Source organism: Molothrus ater, chromosome 1 (assembly GCF_012460135.2).
Source record: "Molothrus ater isolate BHLD 08-10-18 breed brown headed cowbird chromosome 1, BPBGC_Mater_1.1, whole genome shotgun sequence".
In the NCBI taxonomy this organism is placed as follows: Eukaryota; Metazoa; Chordata; class Aves; order Passeriformes; family Icteridae; genus Molothrus; species Molothrus ater.
In genome coordinates this window covers 24,254,589-24,278,354 of record NC_050478.2, presented here as the reverse complement: position 1 = coordinate 24,278,354, position 23,766 = coordinate 24,254,589, and the positions used below count along the sequence as shown (strand labels likewise).

The window sequence follows — 23,766 nt, the reverse complement described above, 5'->3', positions numbered from 1 at the left end:
AGAATTTGCTCTTCAAAGCTGTTACTGGAAGGAAGTAAAAATGCATGTCTCCTTTTAAGCAACATCAGTATTTGCTCACAAGGGAAAAATGAGTGCTCACTCTCACACAGCCTGTGTTAGAGTGGTAAGAAAACAGACATTCCACCAGCTTTTGTGACCCAGATATGGTCTGAATAAAGCACTGTCAGAGAAAGACTAAAGGAACAAAAAAAAGCTTTGCACATAAAAGCTGAAGTACAAAGACATAACTGAAGGAAATTGACAAAATTTTAATTTTACAGTGAATTAAATAACAAGGTATGATAAAACACGTGCTAGTCTGACTTTCTGAAGAGCATGTGACAACGGGTGTAGACAGCTGCTCAAATAGCTGATTCAGGTTCCTGCTAAACATTACATATGTATGCATTACATGCATCACATACACATTATACATACCTACATTGTTAGACTTCCTACAAAAAGCTTGCTAAGTTCCAGCTCAAAATTACCTAGTCGTGGAGTTTAAAGCATTCCCTCTTTTTACCCCACCAGTTTCCAGGAAGACACTTAACATTTTATATTCCTTTGCTTTTGTGATGCTATCTACCAACTTAAACCAACCTTAGTCTCATCCTTCACAGCTATTCAAGTCTTATTTCCTGCAGCTTAGCACAGTCCTATCCAGCAGTTTCCAGCTTGCTAACCTCTAAAATTCCCTGCGAAACTGTGATCTCTTGTACAGCTTATCCAAACCTACTGGCTTGCTATTAATTTTCTTTTCACAACTGTTTAGAAGCTCAATACTTCAAATGTTATGTACTTCTTTAATTTGACTGCTCTACCACTTACAGTGAGCACAACTAGTGGACTGGGTGATAACATATTGTAGAGCATTTGGATTGATTGCAGCACTAAAGTCTACATGAACAGCAACGGCTACAGCATCCAAAGAGGGTATTTGAAAGAAATGCATACATTCTATAATTGCTAACAACATTTAACTAGAAAGCTCTAGTACTTAGAGATTAAACAGTAGCATATACTTAGAGGTCAAATATTAGCATATACTGAACATCAGTGTAATAATTCTTACCTCTATTTGTTCCAAGGTGTCTTGCAGTTTTGAATTTAACTCACTATTGATGAATGAAAAAAAAATTATAATAAAATTACTGATTATATAAACAAATTCAGACCATTTCTTACTGCCAAAAGCCCTACTGCTGAGTCACAACATAGCAATTCATCATAAGCCATTAAACTGCTGTTGCTGTGTCAGACTAGCACCATCACACCACTGCTGTGTTGAAAGGCAGATTATTCTAGGTTGATAATGCAACAGTGTTAAGAGGGTCTAGACAAGACTCATCCTGCTAGGATTTAACCAAAAATTGAAAGACATTCCCAACCCCCAAGAAACTTGTTTTAAGTATTTTGGTTTGGCACTGTGGTCTACACCAGAACATACCCTGAAGGGTCAGGGCTGTCAAATCTTTCCAAACTACAGTAATTTTTATTTGTTACTCAGGAGCCCCTTACAGAAATGCTATCAGAAAAAGAAAATTTAAGCTTCTTCAGAAAAAAAAATGTAAAATTTGGTATAAAAAAATTAACAAAAACAGCTACCATAAGAGAAACTATTTAGGACAAAGAAAGACACCACTGCACCTTTGCAACAACCAGCTTTAAAAATCTCAGAACAGCAGCAATAAAAAAAAAAAAGAAAAAAAAACTACTATGTTTTTGTTTGGAAGGGTGAAAGCAACAAAGAAATAGGCAGGATACTCTCTTCTTGCCCAGAAATCACAGTTTTCATTAAATAATCACCATATCTCATTTTAGACAACTTCCCTCTGTGCTGTGAATCTTCTCCTTAGGGGCCTACATTAAATATCAAAAGACACATTCTAGCATCTCTGCTTAGTTCTCTATATTTAAATGATACACCCATCACCCTCCTTTTTTGTTTCCATTGGATAAATTGGGTACAACACCCTGCAAAAAAGTTTAAATAGAAAAAAATGGCATCAAAAAAAAATGCCGTTAAACACTAAAGAGAGTAGCCAGCATTTCTTTATTCTTTCTCCACATGCAAACAGAAGGACCTCCATAATAATCTGATGTTACTGCATCTCCTGCTGGAGCTTATGAGCATTTCCTGCCATTTCTTTTCTTTCTTTTTTTTTTTTAAGCAATGGAAACATTAAGTCTTTCTACATTAGAAACTGCAGATATGTGTATTAGTTTTGGTTCTGAAAGCAATTTCTTCATGTCAGTATGAAACTCTGCACTTGCTAATTTCATTGACAAGGATTAAGTTATCCTGCAGAAGCCATCTTGCTATAGGCAAATTAATTCCAGAATAGAAACTTCTCATTAAAAACTCAGCTCAGGTATCTCTAGGCGGGAGGTTGTAGCACAGTTATAATTCACTTTAAAGTGAAACTTTACCTGCCAACATATTACAACAGTTACAAAATAATTATATGGTCTAAACATTCATTTATGTGCTGTTATTACTGAAGACTGCTTAGTCGTGGTAGAGGGAGGTGGGAAACTACAGAGGATACTTAAGCTTTTATAACTGCCTCAATTTTACTTTTCTAAGCTGAAAATTGCTCTTCAATTAAACTTCCTTTAGAGAATGAGAATCAATGATCACAAATAAAATCATATAAAAGCTGACATCTGCACAATGTCACCCTACCTTATACAACTGTAGTGTTTGAAAGTGCTGGCAGCTTTCTGGCATTCCAAGCATAGTTGAATAGCTCCTGGATAATCCTCCTCCTTAAGATAAAATACAATTGAAAGCTCATCTGAAGGAACAGTGCAATACCCATTTTTCTTGCATGCTTATGTGTAAACATTAGGAATAAATATTTTGCCTCTCCTGTCTCCCCAGTAAAAGAGTTAGGGTTAACTAAGTAAAGGGTCAGTAAAAGTAAAAGAGTTAGGGTTGACTTCTAAAGTTAAAGAATGAGGGTCTACTGCAGCAGGTAATTTAGAATTAGCAATATCTGAAAACACTAGGTAATGCACTACCTTATGCAAACAACTTGCTGTATTGTTTCCTTATCCATATATATAAAACACATCACAAAGCTTTTATTACAGAACAACTAACATCTTCCCAGTAATCTATTCATGAGCATGGAAAGAGGTTAATTCAGGCACTGGCAGGCTATTCCCATTGTTTATAAAACATAAAAGGAGACAAGGAAAACACTCCCAACATTATGCCCAAATAAACACTATTTAAATTGACACATCCAGCTCATTAGAAATTAGCTTCAACACAACTGACTCACAGAAGGCCTCAGGAAACAAAGAACACACTATGAATGCATTGTCCTAATATATAAGAAGAATATCCAATAAGTGGACAGCTCAATCAGGAAGTATTATGAGGATGTCAGGACAAAACAAAAACATACACACAAAAATGTAAAACCCAAGGATCCTACCAACAAGACGTGGGCATTGCCTCAGATATACCTATTGTTCTGGTATTCTATTAGACAGGAGACCAGAAGGAATCTTGGAAGAAGAGAAACCCTCTTTAATAGCTAAGAGCTTCTGGTTTTTGTCATAATTACATCTGTTATATTACATCCTTTAGAGAGCTCAAATGCAAAGCTGTTACTGGAATTTCAGTCATTGACTGAAGAGCAAAAACACAAGGCTAATTTACATTCAGCTATTATCATAGAGGAGGTTCTGAAATGAAATTGGTTTTAACAGCAATGTTCTAATGCAGATCAAATTTAGCTAAAAAACACAAAAAAACCCCAAATACATAATCCATTAGATGAAAACAGAACAGCACACTGGTCTAAAGAGCATTATTAGCTCTTTATATCTCTCTCCACTGGAAACCTGGTACTTGTTCCAGTAAGTCTAACAGAGCTCAAATCAGAAAGCGTGCTTGCATAAGATATATTACTAATATATTCCACAGATGCAGCTCAGCCCTGTAAGCTACCATAAATTCATTCCAGGGGTTTTTTTAATTGGGAACCCTTTCAAAATTCTCTTCTCTGAGTGGCTACTAATAGCTCTCATGCATATTCCAACCTACTAACTTCTAGGAGTACAGAAAATAAATGGGCCACTAGCTGGGATAACTTATTGGGAGTAGACACTGAGCACAGCTCTACAACTGCAGTCTGCCAAAACAGCAATTCCAGCCCTTTAAAACCACTGACCAATTATGGTAATCAGACATTAGGGTCTGTGTGTGAATGCAACAGCAACTACATCTCCTCAGGACAATTCCTGCAAGTGGACAGTGAAGAGTTAATTTCCTGGGTAGCAAAACACAGCACAGAAATTAAAAGCTAATCATTGTACAGGGCTTACTGAGCAGAAAGACTTTATGCCACCTGAAAACGAGTGCAGTTTTGCTTGGTAAAGAGTAAGAAAGTTTGCTGACACAAGGTGACTTACTCAAGATAGAATTAAGTTCACAGAATCTTGAAAGCTGAAACTATTAAGATTCAATTTCCAAATTTAATAACTGGGAATTGTCATCATGATATTCTATCCAGTATTAGCTGTAAATATTTGGCAGACTTGCAAGTCGAAATTGTTACACTACAAGTACTATAGCTGTCAATAAAATGCTGAGGCTTTCTTTCATACAATTCATCACCTTAAGACAAGATCCTATTTTGCTCTGTGCAGTATCTACTGCATTTTTAGCCAGTATAGATAACAGCATCTGAATTTTCAGTGTCATGGCCTGCCTGTTGCAATCTTTTCTACAACTGAATTAAAAAGCCAACCCAATGAATAAGGACAGAAGGCTACTACATTTACAAATTAAATACTAAGCAGGGAGCCCATGTATACATTTGTATACTAATATATCAATAGAAATTCTTTATCCAGACCCAGTTTATCAACAATCAGCTAAATCTCTTTTTTTTGTCCCTCAAATATCAAGCTAAAGAAAAGAGGTATAACTTGAGAGCAGGGATAAGTGAAGACCCCACAACATTTTTACTGAACTAACTCAAGCTTCAGTGCCTAGATGTAAAGGCAGGAATGAGTTTTTGATAGAAAATACTCTCCCCTGGCAGCAGGGCTATCTAATTCCATATGAAGCTTTTCTCAATTTAAAAGAAGTATAAAAATACAATTTCATCCCATGCACACACCCTGTTTGCAAGACAAAAATTAGTATGACTGACAAATGTAGGCTTAGAATAGCTGTCAAATTATACCAGTCTGGTAGGGACTTACCTCCAACATCTCACTCAAACGCACATCAGTTCTTTGCTAAAAAAAACCAAAACAAAAATCCAGTCATTACTACACAGAAATTAAGAAACATATTTGTCACTGAACAAAAACAACTGTACATACCAGTGTTTTTATTGTTCTCAGAGATTTTAGCAGTCCAATAAGCAACTGTCGTTTCCTCTGATTTGCAAGGAGCCCCAAACTAGTTTGTGTGAACCCTTCCTTTGCTATATTCAGGTGTCTGCAAGGTAAAAATTAACATAATCTTCAACAATTCATAAAATAAAACTTCATTCTTATCAATTCTAACAAGTCCAAATACATGGTAGAAAATAAGATTATCAGCATTGTTAGGGGAACTCAGAAAATGAGATTATACCAAGAGACAGCTAAGAAGGTACATCCTCCCTTCTGCACTTGTCTGTGGATCAGTGGTATTCTCCAAAGCTTTCTGTTTCAAAGAGAACTACCAATTGCAAAAGTGAGGGCTGCAAGAGTTTGAAACTGTTTCAGTATCTCTAACTACTACTGCTAATAGCATTGAGCACATGAACAGGAAATATCATCAGCAAGCAAACTTCCTGGGTTTACAGATTTCCTGTTAAATACTTCCCCACTTTCAATCTCTGCAGTTCCTTAAGCAAATACCTTCTTCCATTTGTGCAAATAACTGCTGCCAGCTGAAGGCCACTCTGCAATGATGTAACACGTTCAAGCTCCTACAGAGAGACAACAGGTTAAACAAATATACAATTTCAACAAATATGCAATTTACACACCAGTGAAGACTACTGATTAATACATTTCTCTTGAGATGTTATAATGACTTTGTGGAGTTACTTCATATTTTATTTCTTTCATCATTTTATATATACTAAGTACTGCAATGTAACATTAACATAAACTGTATTTTGAAATACAATTCTCTTTTGAAGATAAAATAGTTGAAATCTGTTTTCACTGCAGTGGGACTCTCTACATTTATATATTGCACATTTAGCCTAAGAATTTCTGTACCATTAATGCATTACAACAGAATGATCAAAGCTTCAGGGATAGAAGCACAGGGCTTAATTTGCATTAATATGCCAGAGAGCAGCAAAACAAAAAACACAAATTATGTTTCACACACAGCATTTTCTTGTTTAGAAGCACTTGTGTTCTACCAATTTAATAGATGTCACATCATAATGAATGTTAATTGTATCCTGTTGACTTTCAGCTGAAAACTCTTCAGCAGAGGTGACCTGAATTTAGCTTGATTTTGACTTAATGAAGTGCCTAGCATAATCTCAACTACATGAAAAAAAAATGTTTTAATATAATTATTCGGACTTCTTTTGTTAGAACAGCTCTGCAGAAAAGTGCATTTTCTCCTCAGGCTACAGAAAAAGAGTTTTGTTTGTTTGTTTGAGGGTTTTTTTGGGTTTTTGGTTTTTTGGTGGTTTTTTTTTGGCAGGGGAGGTTTATTTTATTTTTTAATTCTGCTCATCATTTCAAAATGTATCAAGTGCCTTCCATGAGAAGGGAGATTTTTCACTTTGAAAACTCATCTAACTCTAATAATATGACAAGCAAAAATGAGTTCAAAGTTCAGTTCAGTTTTAGATCAGCTCCTGGTCAGTCCCCAATCACTAAGCTGCATCTTCCACCACAACCTGCTCCTTTATGTTACCAGTGTTGCTTTTTTATAAATGACAGCCTAGTTGCTGATATGCAAAAAAGAAACCAAACTTTAAGATTACTTTCCTCAATACCTACCTCTACTTCTCTCTAAAAACATACTTTGCAAATACCAGAGATATTCAAAAAGCCATTGTTCCCTTGTTCAAGGGGAAACACATACAATGAGGAGCTACTCCACTCCAGTCCTGCTTCTTGCAAAGACTCTGTAAAATCTCTCCTTTGAACACAACTGGATGGAGAGGAATGGGGAGAGAGTGCAGCCTAAATATTTCTGAAGAGAGAGTCTTCTGCCCACCATGGAGGGCTGAATACAATTTTTCTCTTCTCAGAAACTGTCTTTCACCCACTGGCTGCTCCTAAAGCACGTCTTTCTTCCAAGAACAGAAAACTTTAAATCCCTTACCCTGTGTCAGTGGCATGTCTCTCTCTTGTGGCCACAGGAGTGCCTGTCAGACCAGTACTTGACACTAGGCATGGGCTTCAAACCATGATATCCCTAAACTACACTTTGCACAGTGAAAATGTGTCCAGGACATGTGTTCAACTGCATGCTTGGTTCTTGTAATGAATTGTTACTGTAGTTTAGCACTAAACTGGAGCTGCCATTACAAGTTCACACAGCACAACAGGAGGTTCATTTCATGTATCAGTGGGAAAGTGAGACCTCTAATGCTCACCAGAAATCCCCAATAAATCTACTGACAAGAATAACTCTCTGCAGGCCTGTGCTCATAAGTAACACTGAAGGATTATTGACTTAATCAGGCACAAAAGCATTTAATGGAAGTTTCTAAAAGATTTTTACTGGCACAATAGATTTTTAACTGTCCTTTTGGAATATCTGAAAGCACTTCTAGGTATGAAACAGGTTCACCTCACTAGATATCTGCAAAAGGAACATTACCATTACACAGCAAAATGCAAGAACATTTGCTGCAGTTCCATTATGCAGTGAGAGGTTTTTGAAGTGAAACTGCTGGATTCAGGAAAAGCAGCACTCACTCAAAATTATCAATTTCAAATTCACATAACAGTGAAATAATACCAGAATATTTTTATACCATACAATTACCCTTTCTCCCCCTTCTACACTATCTTGTGAAGACTCAACCAGTAGCACTTATTGTACAGTAGCACTTACCATCCTTCTTCTGCAATAGCCTCCCACCTTATCACCCCTTCAACTAAAACTGAAACAACTTTACTGTTACAGCCTTTTTCTTCCACCTGCTATTGCAAAAGATGACGTGAGCAATGGTCACTTCTCTCCCCCCCCGCATTGTTCTTAAAACAGCAGCACTCCTTTCCCCAGGCAACGATGGCAAAACACAGATGGCAACTTCACTTAGGCTGGATGCACTGGCCATAAGAAGAAGAGAACAAAAAGGATGTTGTGTCCTCTGGATAAGAGGAAAATGATTGCAGCTCCATGATATCTACCACAGGTTAATAGCCATGAAGCCATCTTTGCTCTTCCACATTCTCTCCAGCTTCTTGCCCAAGGAATTGCCATAATCACCAGTACACCCATGGTGATGTAAGGTGCTGTACACAAACAGAAGTACTCACCACAGGATCATTCTCAGGCTAACTTAATAAAAATCACCATTTTCACTTAGCAGAATTGTTCGGACATTACTCCCAGGCACCTGGTGAGACTTTTGGGGATGGTTCTCTGCAGGGACAGGAGTTGAACTTGATGATCCTAGTGGGTCCCTCCCAACACAACATATTCCGTGACTCTGTGATTCTCACAACTGCCTGACATTAGTGGCAGTTAGGTGATCTTAAGATCACTACTGCTTTGTCTTATGGAATAAGATGTGACACCACTACTAAACAAAGGCAATAAAGCAGCTCCTGCTCCAAGTTCATTACAGGTATTAGCCAAGCCTGTGAATTCCTGAATTCTGAATTCTTCACAAGGCCTTGTAAAATGACCATATTACAAAACCTTTATCATCTTAAGGACTTTCAAGTCAATACACCGTTGGCTTTCACTATAGAGACAGAGCTTTAGCATACAAAAATAGCTGGTTACCAACCAGGCACTAGCACCCCTACTACAAATCACTATAACGACACAACTGCAGCATTATAGCAGCACAAAATTGAGCAGTTTATTCTTGAAAACTGTTAGTTGTCTTACCTCAACATATGCAGGCTGTTTTTCAAGGATTAAATCTGCAACTTTCTTAGATACCTTAAAAAGAATAACACTCCATGTGATACATAGCAATCTCAATTAAGTAGGCCGTGCCCATACTAAAATTCTACTAGCTTATGATTCTCTGCCATTAAGTTCTGCATTTTTCAAATTTATTAATAAATATTCCACAACAACATATAAAAAAAATTGTTAAAATTATGATCAGCTTTCCTTAGAACCAAGATAAGAGAAACATGCACAAGTCCATCTAGCAATTAGTGGGCATTTTTAGACTACTCACTTAACTCTCTGCTTGTTAAGCAACGTGCCAGAAAAGCAAATAGAAATAATTTGGGTAACTGCAAGTGTTTACATTTTGGCTCATGCTATTGCTAGAGTACAAATTTAAGTCAATGATATAGCATGGTGTGCTGGCTTGGGCTGGGGTATTCAATTTTCTCCAAAGTACTTGGGCTGAAACCAGTTTTGGTAACATAGAGGTGTTTCAGTCGAGCAGTGCCTGTAGAGAATCAAGGCTTTTTCTACTCCTCGAACCACCTCACCAGCAAGTGGGCTGGGGGTGCACAAACCTTTGAGAGGGGACAAAGCTGAGGCAGCTGACCCCAACTGAACCATGGGATATCCTAAATGTACAGTGTCATGATCAGCATATACACTTTGGGGAAAAGAAGGAAAGGAAGGATGCTCAGAGTGATGGCATTTGTCTTCACAAATAAATGCCACACATGATAGAGCCCTCCTCTCCTGGAGAAGGCTGAACAGCTGCCTGCCCATGAAAAGCAGTGAATTAATTCCCTGTTTTGCTTCACTTGCTTTTGTTTTACCTATTTTTTAGCTATTTCTTCTGCATTATCTACTTTTATCTCAGCCCCTGAGCTTTTTCACTTTTACTCCTCCCATTCTCCCCCCTGAAGAAGTGAGTGAGAGGCTGCGTGGTACTTCATTGCCATCTAGAGTTAAACTACAACATGTTTAACATAAGGACACCTACCTTTGAGACTGATACTGCATTAAAGCAAAACTATATCAAAATGAATATGCATCCTCTATATAGTATACCCTTTCTTTACAACACAGAATATGTATATTTTAAAATTTTCTCCACTGGTCTGAGTATAATTCTAAATAAAATGCTCCTGAAAGCTGCTGTCTGTATTGAATTTAAAAACTGGGCATTGCTACCTTAATCAATCTCTTGTCCACAAACATAGAAGCTTAAAAAGAAATCCAACAGTGACAGTCTTATAAATGCCAGCTTGAGAATAGTGTATTTAGTTTTGTTTTTCATCAGGGACTAAAAATATTTAAGAAATGGTTTCAAACATGACAAAGAAATTATTGGTATTGCTCTATATTCTTTTGGGGGAACAATCCTCCCAGAAATGGAATAAAATAAAGCTGGCGATGACAGTCAGCACACAATGCACTACTGGCAAAGAGAAATAAAGATTTTTGTAAACTTGACTGCTTGACTACAATGTTTGCCTAAACATAGCACAGATTTGAGCTCTTCAATCAGCATTCCTGTAGCAATCTTATATTGGCTCCATCAGCTCAATTCCCATCCTCTGGAAGAGCACTTGCACATAAATGGTCTTTGAAGTATTCCAATGTCATCAGGGGGCAATAGACAAGGGGCATATACCCAGCTATGCTTTCCTCCTTCCATATCAAAAGCAGGCCAGAACCACAGAGCAATTTTAAAACTGTTCAGTTGTACCTAACCTTTTAGTTGTTCCATAACTAATACCTCTTTCCTCTGCAGGACAGCAGAAGAACCAGCCCAGAGTGAGGTGGGGTCAGGATAGGATAATATCAAGCTGAATGCTACACAAGCGTACATGACACCCTGGGGCTCTTAAGAAATTTTGTTCACTCCACAGTCTGTGCACTGTGAAATTTTCACCTTCTTTTTTCAACATATTCTTCATACTAGTCATGTACCTGTAAAAAACTTTAGAACATGGATATACCTGCTAGTTATTCAATGCTCTAGTACTGTTAAGCAATGTTCAAGCAGTACACATGAATAAAAGGTATATTTCTTTTCAGTTTTTACACTTTTTGTTTTGCAAGTCCTCAGTTACCTTTCACTAATAATGAGCTCAACGTTGACAAACATGTTCTCAAAGACACAGGCACTTTCTTTTCTTTCCCAGTACTTGGTGGTACTAATTTTCTTTCTGAGGTTCCAAGCTCTCAAATACTTTTTCAGATGAGCAATACTATCCCCAGTTACTTCATTTATTTCCAAACTGTCACACCCCTTTTGGCATCTTCCATACAATTGTGCTGTGCTAAGTCTTGGAATCCTGAACTGCAGCTGCTAGCGCTGAATGTGACCATGGTCATCAAAGCCTGCCAACAACATTTCCTGAAGGGACAAACAATTTTCTCTTTCTTAATCACATCAGTAAAAAATATTTCATCTCCTGAAGAAAAAACAACATAGCTAAGGATATTAGACTACTAATGAAAACGAAGTCTAGCAGACATACAACTAAAAAGCTCTTCTAATTCAAATTGTAATGAGACAATTACAAATTAAAGTTATTATGATACACACATTAAAAAATGTTTGAGCAAGTTGGGATCCTTCCAGTGGAATAGAAAACTATTGAGAAAACTACAGAAGTCTATAGTGACCCTAAAAACAAGAGAATGACCAAGATCAGCTGTGCAAAAGCAGTAAGTCAGTGAAGATCAGAGCTCTAGTACCTGTAATTCACACTCATATAAGTGCTTTGCATTAGAGAAATTCAGAATTTGGTATTATCTCCAAACTATTATTGTAAATTTCTCTGCCAGCTCTAGGTACAGACATTGAAGTGAAAAAGGCAGTATTTAGTTTTTTGCAAAAGCAGTGCCATTGTGTAATATGTCAACAGGCTTCTAGAATCCTCTATCTAATAATCTATTCACCATTAAAATATTTTTAGGACTGAACTAACAACATACAACATTCTACAGTTTTGTCTTCCATGAAAGACACTAACGTCCTTTAAGGCAGGTAGGTCTAAATGACCTATCACAAGATAAATGGATAACAACTGAGACACAAGAAGCAAACATGCAACAGTCTCTCACACTCTATCAGAAAATATGACATAAGGACATGAAACACAATATATAAGACATTTTAGCACTTTGGCACATGCTTAAGGAGGAAATTCCTTCCTATACCAGAAAAACATTTTGACGAAATTAAGAAAGAAACAAGCAAGGACCAATCCTGACCGGGGGAAGTTGGTGAGGGAAGAACTGGGCACATGTTTCTTGTCAAAGGTTTTGGCTTTGAGATTTTTTTACCTGTTTATATTCTAAAAGCCACATCTGGCCATATTTACTGGAAGCCTTGTGCTCAGATCTCTCCCCTATTACTCATTAGCTGTATGCACTTTCCTGTTCAAATGTTTTGGCAGCAGCCATGCCCTGAAACTACTCAGCTGCAGCCAGTTCCCATCCTGCAAGCAAGAAATGGCCAAGACATTGATAACACATATCAGGATTATGCAGCGTATCTCACTGAAGTTGTCGCAGTCTTGAGAGCACTTCCTTGCAAAACAAGGTCACCATCAGATGTCCTCTTAAAATTAAAAAAAAACACCACCACCACACAAACAAACACACCAAAAAAATTACTACCTCTCACTCACTTCCAGCTTCTTTCCTAATAAATCTTGGTGAGAAATATGGAATATTCATTTCCTCAGCTTCTCAGTAATCTTTCACAAAACTTCATAGGTATATTATGGGGAAAGCAGCTTAAGGCTTCTGCCTTTGCTTTATGTATTGTTACCAAAGCAAGATTCTCCTATACATTTCATTTATTTGAACACATGAATTAGGATTACTACTTCTGTTTTACTTGCAGATATTCTCCAAATGCCGCAGTTAATAGATTTGTTTCCTCTACCATGTTATGCACCTCAAAAGAGTAATGAAACAATAATTAATACATTAATAGAAAATTTTAAAGTCTGCAACGTAACAAGCACCTTTCAAACGCTGGAACTCCAATTTTGCCTCATACCTCATACTTACTACTCATTAAATTTCATTTGGTTTATTACATAATAACTCTGTATCAGTGTTCACTAAACACCCTTGTGAAGAATTAATATAATGGCAAATGAAAAGTAAGACAAAATAGCATCTTCAAGGAGAGAGTTTTTAAAACGTTTTAAGTCTTACATTGCCAGAAATCCCTCAAAGAGATACTACTCCACTATTCAGCACTGTGTTGAACATTACAAGATAAACATTCAAAAAGTCAAGTTTCTAAAGAAATAGTTAGCACATTTGCTCTTTGTTACAATACTTAACACTAAGATTTACTTTCATGATTTCATACGATTGCATGATTTAGTGATGATTTTCCACTATAAAGGCACACAACACAATGCTAAAAAAATACTTAGTATCTAATGTGTTAAGAAATCAATTTTTTTTCAGTTACACTTCTTGCTAAACTTATAGAAAAGACAACAAATTGTGTAAGGGTAGAGAGGAAAAAACTTCACTTACAGCAGCTTGCTGTTGTTTTAGTTTGTCTCTGTACTCTTCCAGTTCTTGAAGACTAAGTACTGGAGGAAGCCTCTGCATTTAAATAATAAATTAAAATCAGTAAGAAATTAAAGGTTGTTAACTCACACACAGCATTAGCTAGGCAATCAGTTTCATTAAAGAAACATTCTTTTGGCTTCTGTAATCTAATTTGCAGAATTAATCCATTTTTTCAAATGATAGATACTGAAATCAATTAGTGTTAAAATATATAACATAGGATCATAATTCCCTCATGTATTATTATAATTACCTCAAAGTTACTTCATTTTACGTCATATATGTATACACCCAACCACCCAATCACAGAAAATGTCTCTCTCAGTTTGCTAAAAAAATACACAAAATATAGAACAGATTTGTTTCCTCAACTATCTTGACTTTTTCACTTCAGTTTAAATTACAAAATGCCTGTAAGCATATTCTACTACATTAAAAGAAGAGACTATATACTATATATATGCACCAATACTCTATGCTAGAAGCTGCACACAACTGCAAGATAACTTAGGGGTGTTCAGTGTTGTATTCATACAAGATCTAAGAAACAAAAAAAAAGCTCATTGAAACAAGCATACTTTTGGTCTCCATTTTTTGTTATGTTACTATTTTTTCTTTCAAGATGACAGCTTACCTCTAACTCATACTTCACAATATCAAAGGAGTCATTGGAAAAATAAACTTCTTCAATGCTGTTAATTATTTCCTGTTGTGCCTGAGGATCAGGTGGTTCTTCATGTAGTTCTCTGAGCTCCTCCTGCACGAAACAAAACAGAATTTCCATCATGTAAGAACACATCCTAGGAAGAACGACCTTTTAACAAAACTAACATCTTCCAAGAGCAACTTCCAACATTAACACAAGAAGCAATAGCAAAATACAGGAAGTACAGTACACTGTGGCTTGTATTTCCCATAAGGGAGAGCAAGACATTCAAAACTTCTCAAAAAAACAGTGCAGACTTCAACGTTGCAGCCACTTAAACACTTCTTCATTAATTTATGGCACCAACTGCATGTTGAGTCCAGGTTTTTCCTCCTCACCTTTAGAAATTCTCATAATAAACTAAAAATAAACTGGCAAACAATTTCTCCAGGAGAAAAAAAAAACTTGCACAAACCCAAAACAACTAAAACCTGAACTTTTTAAAACAGATGAACTGTCTTTATAAATGTCACGTAGACAGTGTCATTACAAATGCATAACTTTTCAGTTCAGCCCACACATTCACTGAAATAAAAGATATGCCATTAAACACTTGATTTCTACAGAGAAAACCAGAACAGATATGCCTTCTTTGCACAAGATTAACAGCTCTCAGATTTTAGCACAGTGGTCTAAGCAGAGATGTGCTGTCAGCCTTCTGAAAGCTAATATTCCAGAGATAAGCATCCCCCTCCTTGCTGTCACAATCTCCTCTGGAAGACCTCCCCAACAACCCAGATGCTTCCAGTGGCTGAAGCAAACCAAGGACTCAGCCTGACCCTCCTCTTCCTCTGCTGCACTGGACATTGCAACTAACGCTGGCCCTCTCCTGGATGTCGTTCACACAAAAATCCTTTATCAGAGACTCAAAAGGGAGAAGTGCTAGAATATTCTTTCATCAAAAGTAAAGATAAAATTGATCAAATTGCTTGACAATGAAATTAAACTCTGGTGAAGCAATGCAACAGACTGAAGAGTCCCATAATGACCCTGAGCCTCCCAGCAATGCTGAGTTGTTCCAGTGAGGCAAGGTGCTGGTATTTTCATCACGAAGAGCTCAAAGGTTTATTTCACCAGGTGTGGTATCCAATTTTAGATTAAATGCCTGAACAGCCACTCATTTGCTTATTTTGCACGCCAGCTGAGATAAGGTCAATGTGCAGACGTCCCGAGGCAAAGTGACCCTTACAGCACACAGCAAGGCACTGCTTCTCTATGCACTAAGAGGCAGCAAAGGGCTCACAAGCGGCCGGTTTGGAAGAGCATCAGAGGAACCACTGCTCCTCTGAAATACTTCTCACATGAAAAAAAGAGGAAGGGAAAGAAGGGGAAAGAAGGGGAAAGAGGAAGGGGAAAGAAGGGGAAAGAGGAAGGGGAAAGAGGGAAAAGGTGGGGCGGTGGGGAAATAAAAGGCAACGACTCCGATACAGAGAAAGACGGGTTCCAAGCGTATCTCGCGTCCTCCCCGAGCGGCCTCACGCGAGGCCGAGGGAGGGCCCAGGCGCGGCCGCCGGCGGGGCTCGGGCGCCCCCGCTGGGCCGCGGGCCAGGCCGCAGCCGGGAAGCTCCGAGCCGTGATGGGGCAGCGGGGAGCGGGAGAAAAAACATCGCGGCGGCAGCGGGGAACCGGAGAAAAGCTCTCCAGCAGTCACCTTCTCCGCCCAGGCGCCTCCGATCGCCCCCTGAAACTCCTGATGCAGTCACTGCCACCAGCGCAGGTGCACGCAGCAACCCACGCCAGGCCAGGGAAAGGACGTGGACTGCACAGACACACCGAGAGAAACAAGGAAATAATACTGTTTATCGTATATAGCTGTAATGGTAGCTCCATAATGTACACCTGTAACTGTAAATCAGTTTCACATCTTACAGTACACTGAGTTTTAGTTTTATGAAGCTAAAATTAAAAATTATCCAAGACAGGCAACGGGGTCCACTTGTGAAAAGTGCATATTATATGGCTCTACACAGATATTCACTCTATGTATTTTGTTGTATTGATTAGTAGTGCTGTATTAACATTTTAATAATATGATAAATGTAGTCTTGTAGTTAAAAGGTAACTTTTGTAGTTAAAATAGGAACTATATAAGTGGGATATTTTTTAAGACAGGAATAAGGTACTCGCACCAGATAGCAGCCACAGGACACACCTAAATCTTTCAGAGAAAAGGAATTTATTGTTCTCTTATCAGAAGAAACTGACTTCTTTCTGCCTAGCTAAGGATCGAAGGCACCTTAGGATTAGGAGGAAGAAGCTGACGATGACCAAACCAAATCCTTTATTTGAATGGAATTTATGCATCATGTATGAGATGTATGAATACCAGGCTATTGCTTTTAAGGGTTAATCCTTTGTTAACAGGTGTCCATTTCAGGCTTGTGCTGCCCAGAAAAAGGTACCCGGACGTCTGTAACTCTTTGTTTCTATTGTCTCATATTGTCCTAATTCGAATTGTACAAATTATTATCACTCTAATTGTATTACTATTTTTATAACCATTTTATTACTATTAAACTTTTAAATCAATTTTAAAAACAACTGATTGGCGTTTTTCACGCTCTGAACCACTGCAAATTGAATAACTGAATTTATCACCCAGTGTTTGCCTACAAGTTCCTGTGTGGCTGTTTCCTAAAAGAAAAAAAAGATTAAAAACTGACCAAAGAAGAAATGCTTAGGATCATTTGAAATTCTGGACTACTAATAGCTTGTCATGTTGGTGAAAAAAATCTCAATACCATAGGTCAGTGGTGATTTACATTTGCTAAAAATGCATTAAGAAAGCCATTATGGACACATACTCTGGATTTGATGTTGGAGTGCCTAGGAAAATTGCTAAGAAACCATTTTATTCTGTCTCAGAAAGATCACTCATCTGAGTGTTTCTTGCCAAAACACTACTCAGGAAAATATTTATTAAATGACAAGGTTTTTCTTTACCTTGTTCATTTTTTTCTAGAAAAGCATTCTAGTTATAACTTTCCAGGATAAACTTTAGCTCCCCCATAAATTACATTATCTGACACCAGACTTTCTGCCATGATAACCTGCAGCTTTCAGCACATCATGCTCCAGTAGTTTGAAATAAACAACATAGTGAAGGCAAATTTATTCACTCACCACTAAAGAAGGTAACTATCCCTAGCTAAAGTTTATTTGCTGATATTCTATTTTCCTCATCCTTTCAATCAGATACACAAAAACAATTTTACTATGTAGAAATAAGCCCATAGTTTCAGGGGTCTTGGCAAAGGGCCAGTTTAGCTCTGTGGACTTAGTACTCACACACTTAGTAGAAGAAAAGAGAGAAGCTCTATTAAATCCCTCAAGGTATTTTTCGACCCCAAAACGTGTCTAGCTATTGCCATATAAGTATCTTCCTTAAAAAGAAAAAAAGTCAGCATTAAACACATTTAACATCTTACATTTTATGTTAATTCAGCAATTCCGAGTGCTATTCTGAACAGAAAAGCCTGTCAAAAATTGTGACAGCAGCAATCTCATGATAATAGCCTTGCAGAGAACTCTGCCATTGCTAAACAGAATTAACTAGATACACAGGAGGTCAGGAAGAGCAGCATATTGGCAAGGTGGACATCACAATATGCACTTCAATCCACCTGTCCAGGTTAACACATGCATTCAGCAGTAGGAACTCTTCAATCAATAATGGGCCAACACAGCCTGGTAAGACACTGTTTCACAGGCTACTCATTTTTCCAAAGTTTTATTCAGCAAGAGGCCTCACCTCCTACCTAAAACTCGTGTCACTTGTAGTGCCAACTGCGTCTTTTTTTCCCCAGTACTTTGGGATCATACTTTCATAGAAAAACAATTTATCCTGTCAGGTTACCACTAGTGCAACCTTCAGCAGCAGGCCTCTCTCATTATGTCACCTAAATAGATCAGTGAAAGACAGCAGCTGGGAAGAAAAGAAAGAAGGAAAAAGAAGTCTGACAGCTTTGCATGCTCAAAGAAGCCATTGCTAAATAAAACACAGTGCTTAGATCCACACACTTCTCACATCATTTTGTGTTCCTGTTCTATGGAAATAGGAGTTTACAGTCTAGAAGCCTGTTGCAATTCCTTGAAATGCATTTGACAAGAGTCATCTCATTACAGACTCATCTGAAATGCAGTTCAGCAAGTTTTAGATGTCTACCCAGCCATTTCCCAGTGCATCACACTCTCCTTGTATGCTGTGTTGCCTGTAGCAGCAAAACCAATATTGCCCTGTTGAATGAAGCATTACTTGTAAGGAGTAGAAGCAAAAACTTTCTGCACTCCAGTCATTATCACCTAAAAGACTGGGAAGTGAAGACATTGAAAAAAGTTAACTAATACTACTCAGAGAAAAAAAATTCTAAACCGTTTCCAATCTAGTTAAAAGCTGAAGTTCAGCAACAGCCTATGCACTTTTATCTGGAGGTTACCAGGGGCCAAGTCTGCACTATACTGATTTGGACACAGCCTCCCTTTCTGTCATGAACCAAAAACACACCAATGAATTTGCTGCCAATTTGATGCCAATCCCTCCATTCTGAACATGGATAACACCTGTGCTAAAATCCAATCCTAAATACTGGGATTAGGGCTGTGCTCAACAGATTCAATCAGCAGCTATGCTGCAACACTGCACCACTGTGAAATAAAAGTATTAAAGCGTCTATATATATGTATCTGTATACACACATGCAAACACAATCTTTGAATTCTATCTATATACAAAGATATATTTAGAGATTATATCTGTCTTAGAATCACAGAATCCACTGAGTTTGAAGGGACCCACAAGGATCATCAAGTCCAGCTCCTGGCCATGCACAGCACCATCCCCAAAAGTCACACCATGTGCCTGAGGGCATTGTCCTAAATGCTTCTTGAACTCTGTCAGGCTTGGTGCTGTAACCACTTCTCTGGAGAGCGTTCCAGTGCTCAACCACCCTTGGGTGAAGAACCTTTATCTAGAATCTAATCTAATGTATATATATTATATTATATTATAACAGTATATATTCAATATAACAATATAGATATATAACTATATATATATATATATATATAACAATCTAATATTTCTCTATATGTTTTATATAACAATAATGTCTATAATATCATAAAATACAATGTATGACTATATCAATAAACTTACTTTGCTTTAACTCCCTGCCCCTCCCTCCCCCTTCCCCAGCTAGGGAAGGCAGTACCAGAGAGAAGTTTGTGGTATTCCCTATCTTTCATAGAAAATGCTCAGAACCTCCTTTTGATCTTCCCTTGTTCAATGTGTGTAGAGAGTACCTACTAAAAAGCCCACACTCTACCAAAACAAACATTATACTTTGAAAACAACTCTCTTAATGGAGAGAACAACAAAATTGGATATGTTCTATCCATAGTACACATGTTAGCCACACTACTACTTAATGCACTCCTGAAAAGAACTCAGCTACTGCTTGGGAAACAGAAACCCACATTCCTTTATCTATAGGAAAAACATTTTTTAAATAGTCTCAGTGTTATTTACCATGGTAAGCTACAAAGTCAAATAGTATTTGTATATTGCATATGAGCTGATTATCATCAAAATAAACATGACCTAATTCAAAGTCAATTCACCATTAATCCAACACACTTGAATTCAAGCATGCAAAATATCTACCTCAACCTTTTGTGACAGAATCTGCTAACAAAACTGTTATCAGCTTGGGAAACAACAATAACAGAATGGTTCAATAAGAATTAGTTTCCCTGGGTAATCAAGGTATGCCAATGAAGTAATGTATTTCAGTCAAAATAGATGTTATGTCCTTCTACAAACAACTTTCTCTTCTAGATATCATAGAATCATCAAAGAATCACCAGAGAATGATGGAAGGGATCTTGAAGATTATCTAGTTCCAGCTCTCCTGTCATGGACACCTTTCACTAGACCAGGTTGCTCAGAGCTCCATCCAAGCTGGCCTTGAACACTGCCAAGGATGGGGCATCCACAACTTCTCTGGGCAACTTGTCATATATCCAGCCTTGCAGTTCAGATTTGGCTTCTCTACTTTATGAGACTTTATGAAACTAAAACTATTATACACTTACTTCCTACTGAGATACTTCCCTGTGTGAGTTGGCTGCATGAGTCTGTATAAACAAGTTAAGCAAGTCTGCTGGTGATTTGCCTTCATATAAGAAATTGAACTTTTTCAAAATAGTTCCAGAACTCATTGGAGTACCAGTTAAAGTGAGTGAATACACTCAGGTACTCACTAAAATGTCCAAATGCCTAACAATTTCATTGCCTGAAAATAAAAAATTGAGTACAGTCATCACTTCATCATGCTGGCCACAGTCAGCAAACAGTCAGCAAATCAACAACTTTCAGATATCAAGACCCAAAAGAATTTTGCTGGTTTTGCTCTCAGGAGATGAAATGTCAGCAGATTCTTCTTCCTGTCCTCCCTATTTCCCATTTGACCTCCAAACTAGTGTGATAGTCATCTCAAAAAACATGGGTTTGTACCTAGGGTTGTCTAACCAATGGCTTGTCCTTTTACCAGTAATTCATACTGGCCCTAATTAATGCTGACCCTACAGTCTTTCATTCTGTATACTTCTGTATAGCTTTAATGCAGCTTTTGAAGTTTTCAGTAACATTTGCCCTGAATCAGTCTGGAGATACCAATTTGAATGTGGAAGTGTGATGATGAAAGTGCAGCATCATAACCATTCTGTCATCAAAACAGCTTGAGATTTTAATGATTCAAGAGTTAAATAAAACCAGTTATTGCTACACAGTGTAGCCTTATCAGACATATAACATCAAACCATTACAGAATGGAAATCCAGCCAAGATACCCTACATCTGCTTTTACCTGGAGAGCCAACTTGGCAAAAAACTGGCTGCTCAGGGAGTGGCAGGAATCTGCAATTGTGAAATTTAAGTGATGGAGATGTGACAGGTTTTTCAACATTGCTGCAACTGAATACTTTTGCTCTTTGATATCAATATATTGGACACTGTTTCACAAAGCATAATGTACCAATTCAGAGACTCTTACCTGATTTTTGAAATATACAGCAATGCTAATTTTCTGATCTGCCTCAGCACAGGCAGCATATTACAGAGTACTTAGAGAAACACAAGGGGTCTTTCAGTTTGACTTTTTAACTATTGTAAAAGACGTCATCTAAATTCAAGTCAGTAATTTAAGTATCTTATTGGTTAAAGGCAAAGACCAAATTAATAGAAAATAATAGACAACAACCACAGAAGTCTTGTGAATGCTCCCCTCAGATCAACAGGGAATAAGGAACAGCCAATTATTGTGACACTTGTACCCTCACACACAGATTACTTAGCATGACTTGAGAGATGACAGTGAGGTGGCTTCATTTAAACAGTGAGAACTCAAAAAATACCAAAAGCTACTGCTATTATAAAGCATCTACTTTCCAAAGTAAAACTCAAAAAGCCATTTTTCTTTTTTCTTTTTTTTTAATTCACTCCAGCAAGAAACCTAAATAATATTAAGATCAGCATCCAGAGACAACTGAAAAGTTTCAAGAAAAAAATTTCATGCAATTTCATTTGGAGTTGTCTCACAGCTCTTTCGTTCATTAAAACACTCTAAAAGACTTTCAGCAAGAAATAAAACTGAAAAAATAACAACAGTAAACCTGGTATTAAGGATAAAAAGAAGACACAACTAAGCGTCATTTAACTATAAAATGAAAAACTAAAAGAGAGTGGGAGGGGAGGGATGTTGTATCATACCTTTGTAGGAATCCGTAAGTTTTCAATAGGACTGAGGTCATTAACACTCTCCTGAGGACTTCTTAGACCCTTTAAAAGAATTTTAATAATCAGTTCAGTTTGATTCCTTTATGAATCTTGCAATCAAGTCTTACCTAATGTTGAATAGGTATCTACGGGTCTCTTAATAAATACTCTGACATGTAGCTGGAAGGCTAAGACCTCATTCTAGCAACATTTCAGCATGACCATCAGTATATAAATTATGTTCCAGAAACATCTAAGCATTTCCAGCAATATGTACCTTTTCAGTACAGTTCACATTTTCTTTATCAAACTCACATCCTCCTGTTAATGTCCAGATAGTATCTTAAATTTTAGAATGAGCATGTGTCCAAAAACCATAGCATACTTTGTCCCACTAACTTTATGATTTGATGGAATCAAATAACTGAATTCAAGTTAGATGCCAGCTACTCTATTGCAAGATTATTTCTGCTTGATGGCATATTTTTCTACTTACCATATTCCACTACTAGGACTGGCTTTCCCTATGTGTAACTGAACTGAAAAGGTTGCATAATCCACACTAGCTGCTTTATATAATTATTACTTCTTAAAACACGTATAGCCACATAAATAGCATGTATGTTTGTTGAATATCAAACATATTTACAATTTTCATAGAAAGGTTTGGGCTAGAAGGAAACTAAAGATCATGTAGTTCCAAGGGACACCTTCCACTATATCAGGTTGCACAGGGCCCCATCCAACCTGGCCTTGAACACTTCCAGGGATGGGGCACCCACTTCTCCTGACAACCTGAAACAGCATCTCACCATTTCAAGCAGCAATACCACAGAACAGGCTGCTTAGTATATTTTCTGCCAGCTCCAGGCAGAAATGAATCTACACATCCAATTTTCAGATATGGTTCTGACTCCAGCTTCCCTTGAGACTTCAGTGTGTTCCTATGAGTCAAAAGTTTCAGGCAGACTTTCTTCCTTCTCTTGTGATCAATGTTAACAGTATTTTTTCCAAGCCCCTTTCTGGTCCTGGGTACCTATATTTCTAAAAGGACCTACTATATCAGTTTATGGTGAGAAAGTCTGTATTTATTCTTTGAAACTGACAAAGCATTGTACATAATTTCAGTGCTAACTACTACATTTTACAACTGTTTCATCCTCCCAAGATGCAGAACCTCTCTATTTTGGTTTTGATTCTCAGATTTTGTCACATATCACTTCAAGACATCCTCCCTCTGCAGTTGCCACCATCAAAGATGACTCACCTCTATGCATCAGAAATTCAAAGTAAGAAACAAGCAAAGCAACTGCTGCAGTTTCTCATACTTCACACAAAATCTTCTCCAAGTCCTCTCAAAAATATGCATTCTAGTGACTTACCTCCAGAAGAAATAAAATGTTTCACTTATCAAATGGTAAATGGAACCTAATCTTTTCAAATGACTGAAAATTGCCTAAGTTGTTATCATTTGCAGAAAACATCATCTCCACACTGGGCAGGCTTCCCAGCACTCCTCCTAGTCAAGCTGAAAAGGAATCATGTAACCCTCTACTGAAGCAGAACAGAACATTATTCTGGCAATTCCACTTTCACACAAGTGTTCATTTTTAAGCCCTGCCTCTTGCATAAGGA

At 37.5% G+C, this 23,766-nt stretch overlaps 1 protein-coding gene across 1 annotated transcript in view; it reads right to left on the bottom strand.

The window, feature by feature from the left end:
• The window catches only part of VPS50 (VPS50 subunit of EARP/GARPII complex), an 80,727-nt gene that overhangs the window by 56,105 nt on the left and 856 nt on the right, over window positions 1-23,766 (bottom strand). Inside the window, 9 exon segments of the mRNA XM_036406121.1 lie at window positions 1,076-1,118; window positions 2,690-2,772; window positions 5,230-5,265; window positions 5,353-5,470; window positions 5,878-5,948; window positions 9,065-9,118; window positions 13,613-13,684; window positions 14,286-14,408; window positions 22,126-22,194. Of these exon segments, the coding sequence (XP_036262014.1) occupies window positions 1,076-1,118; window positions 2,690-2,772; window positions 5,230-5,265; window positions 5,353-5,470; window positions 5,878-5,948; window positions 9,065-9,118; window positions 13,613-13,684; window positions 14,286-14,408; window positions 22,126-22,194 (669 nt within the window).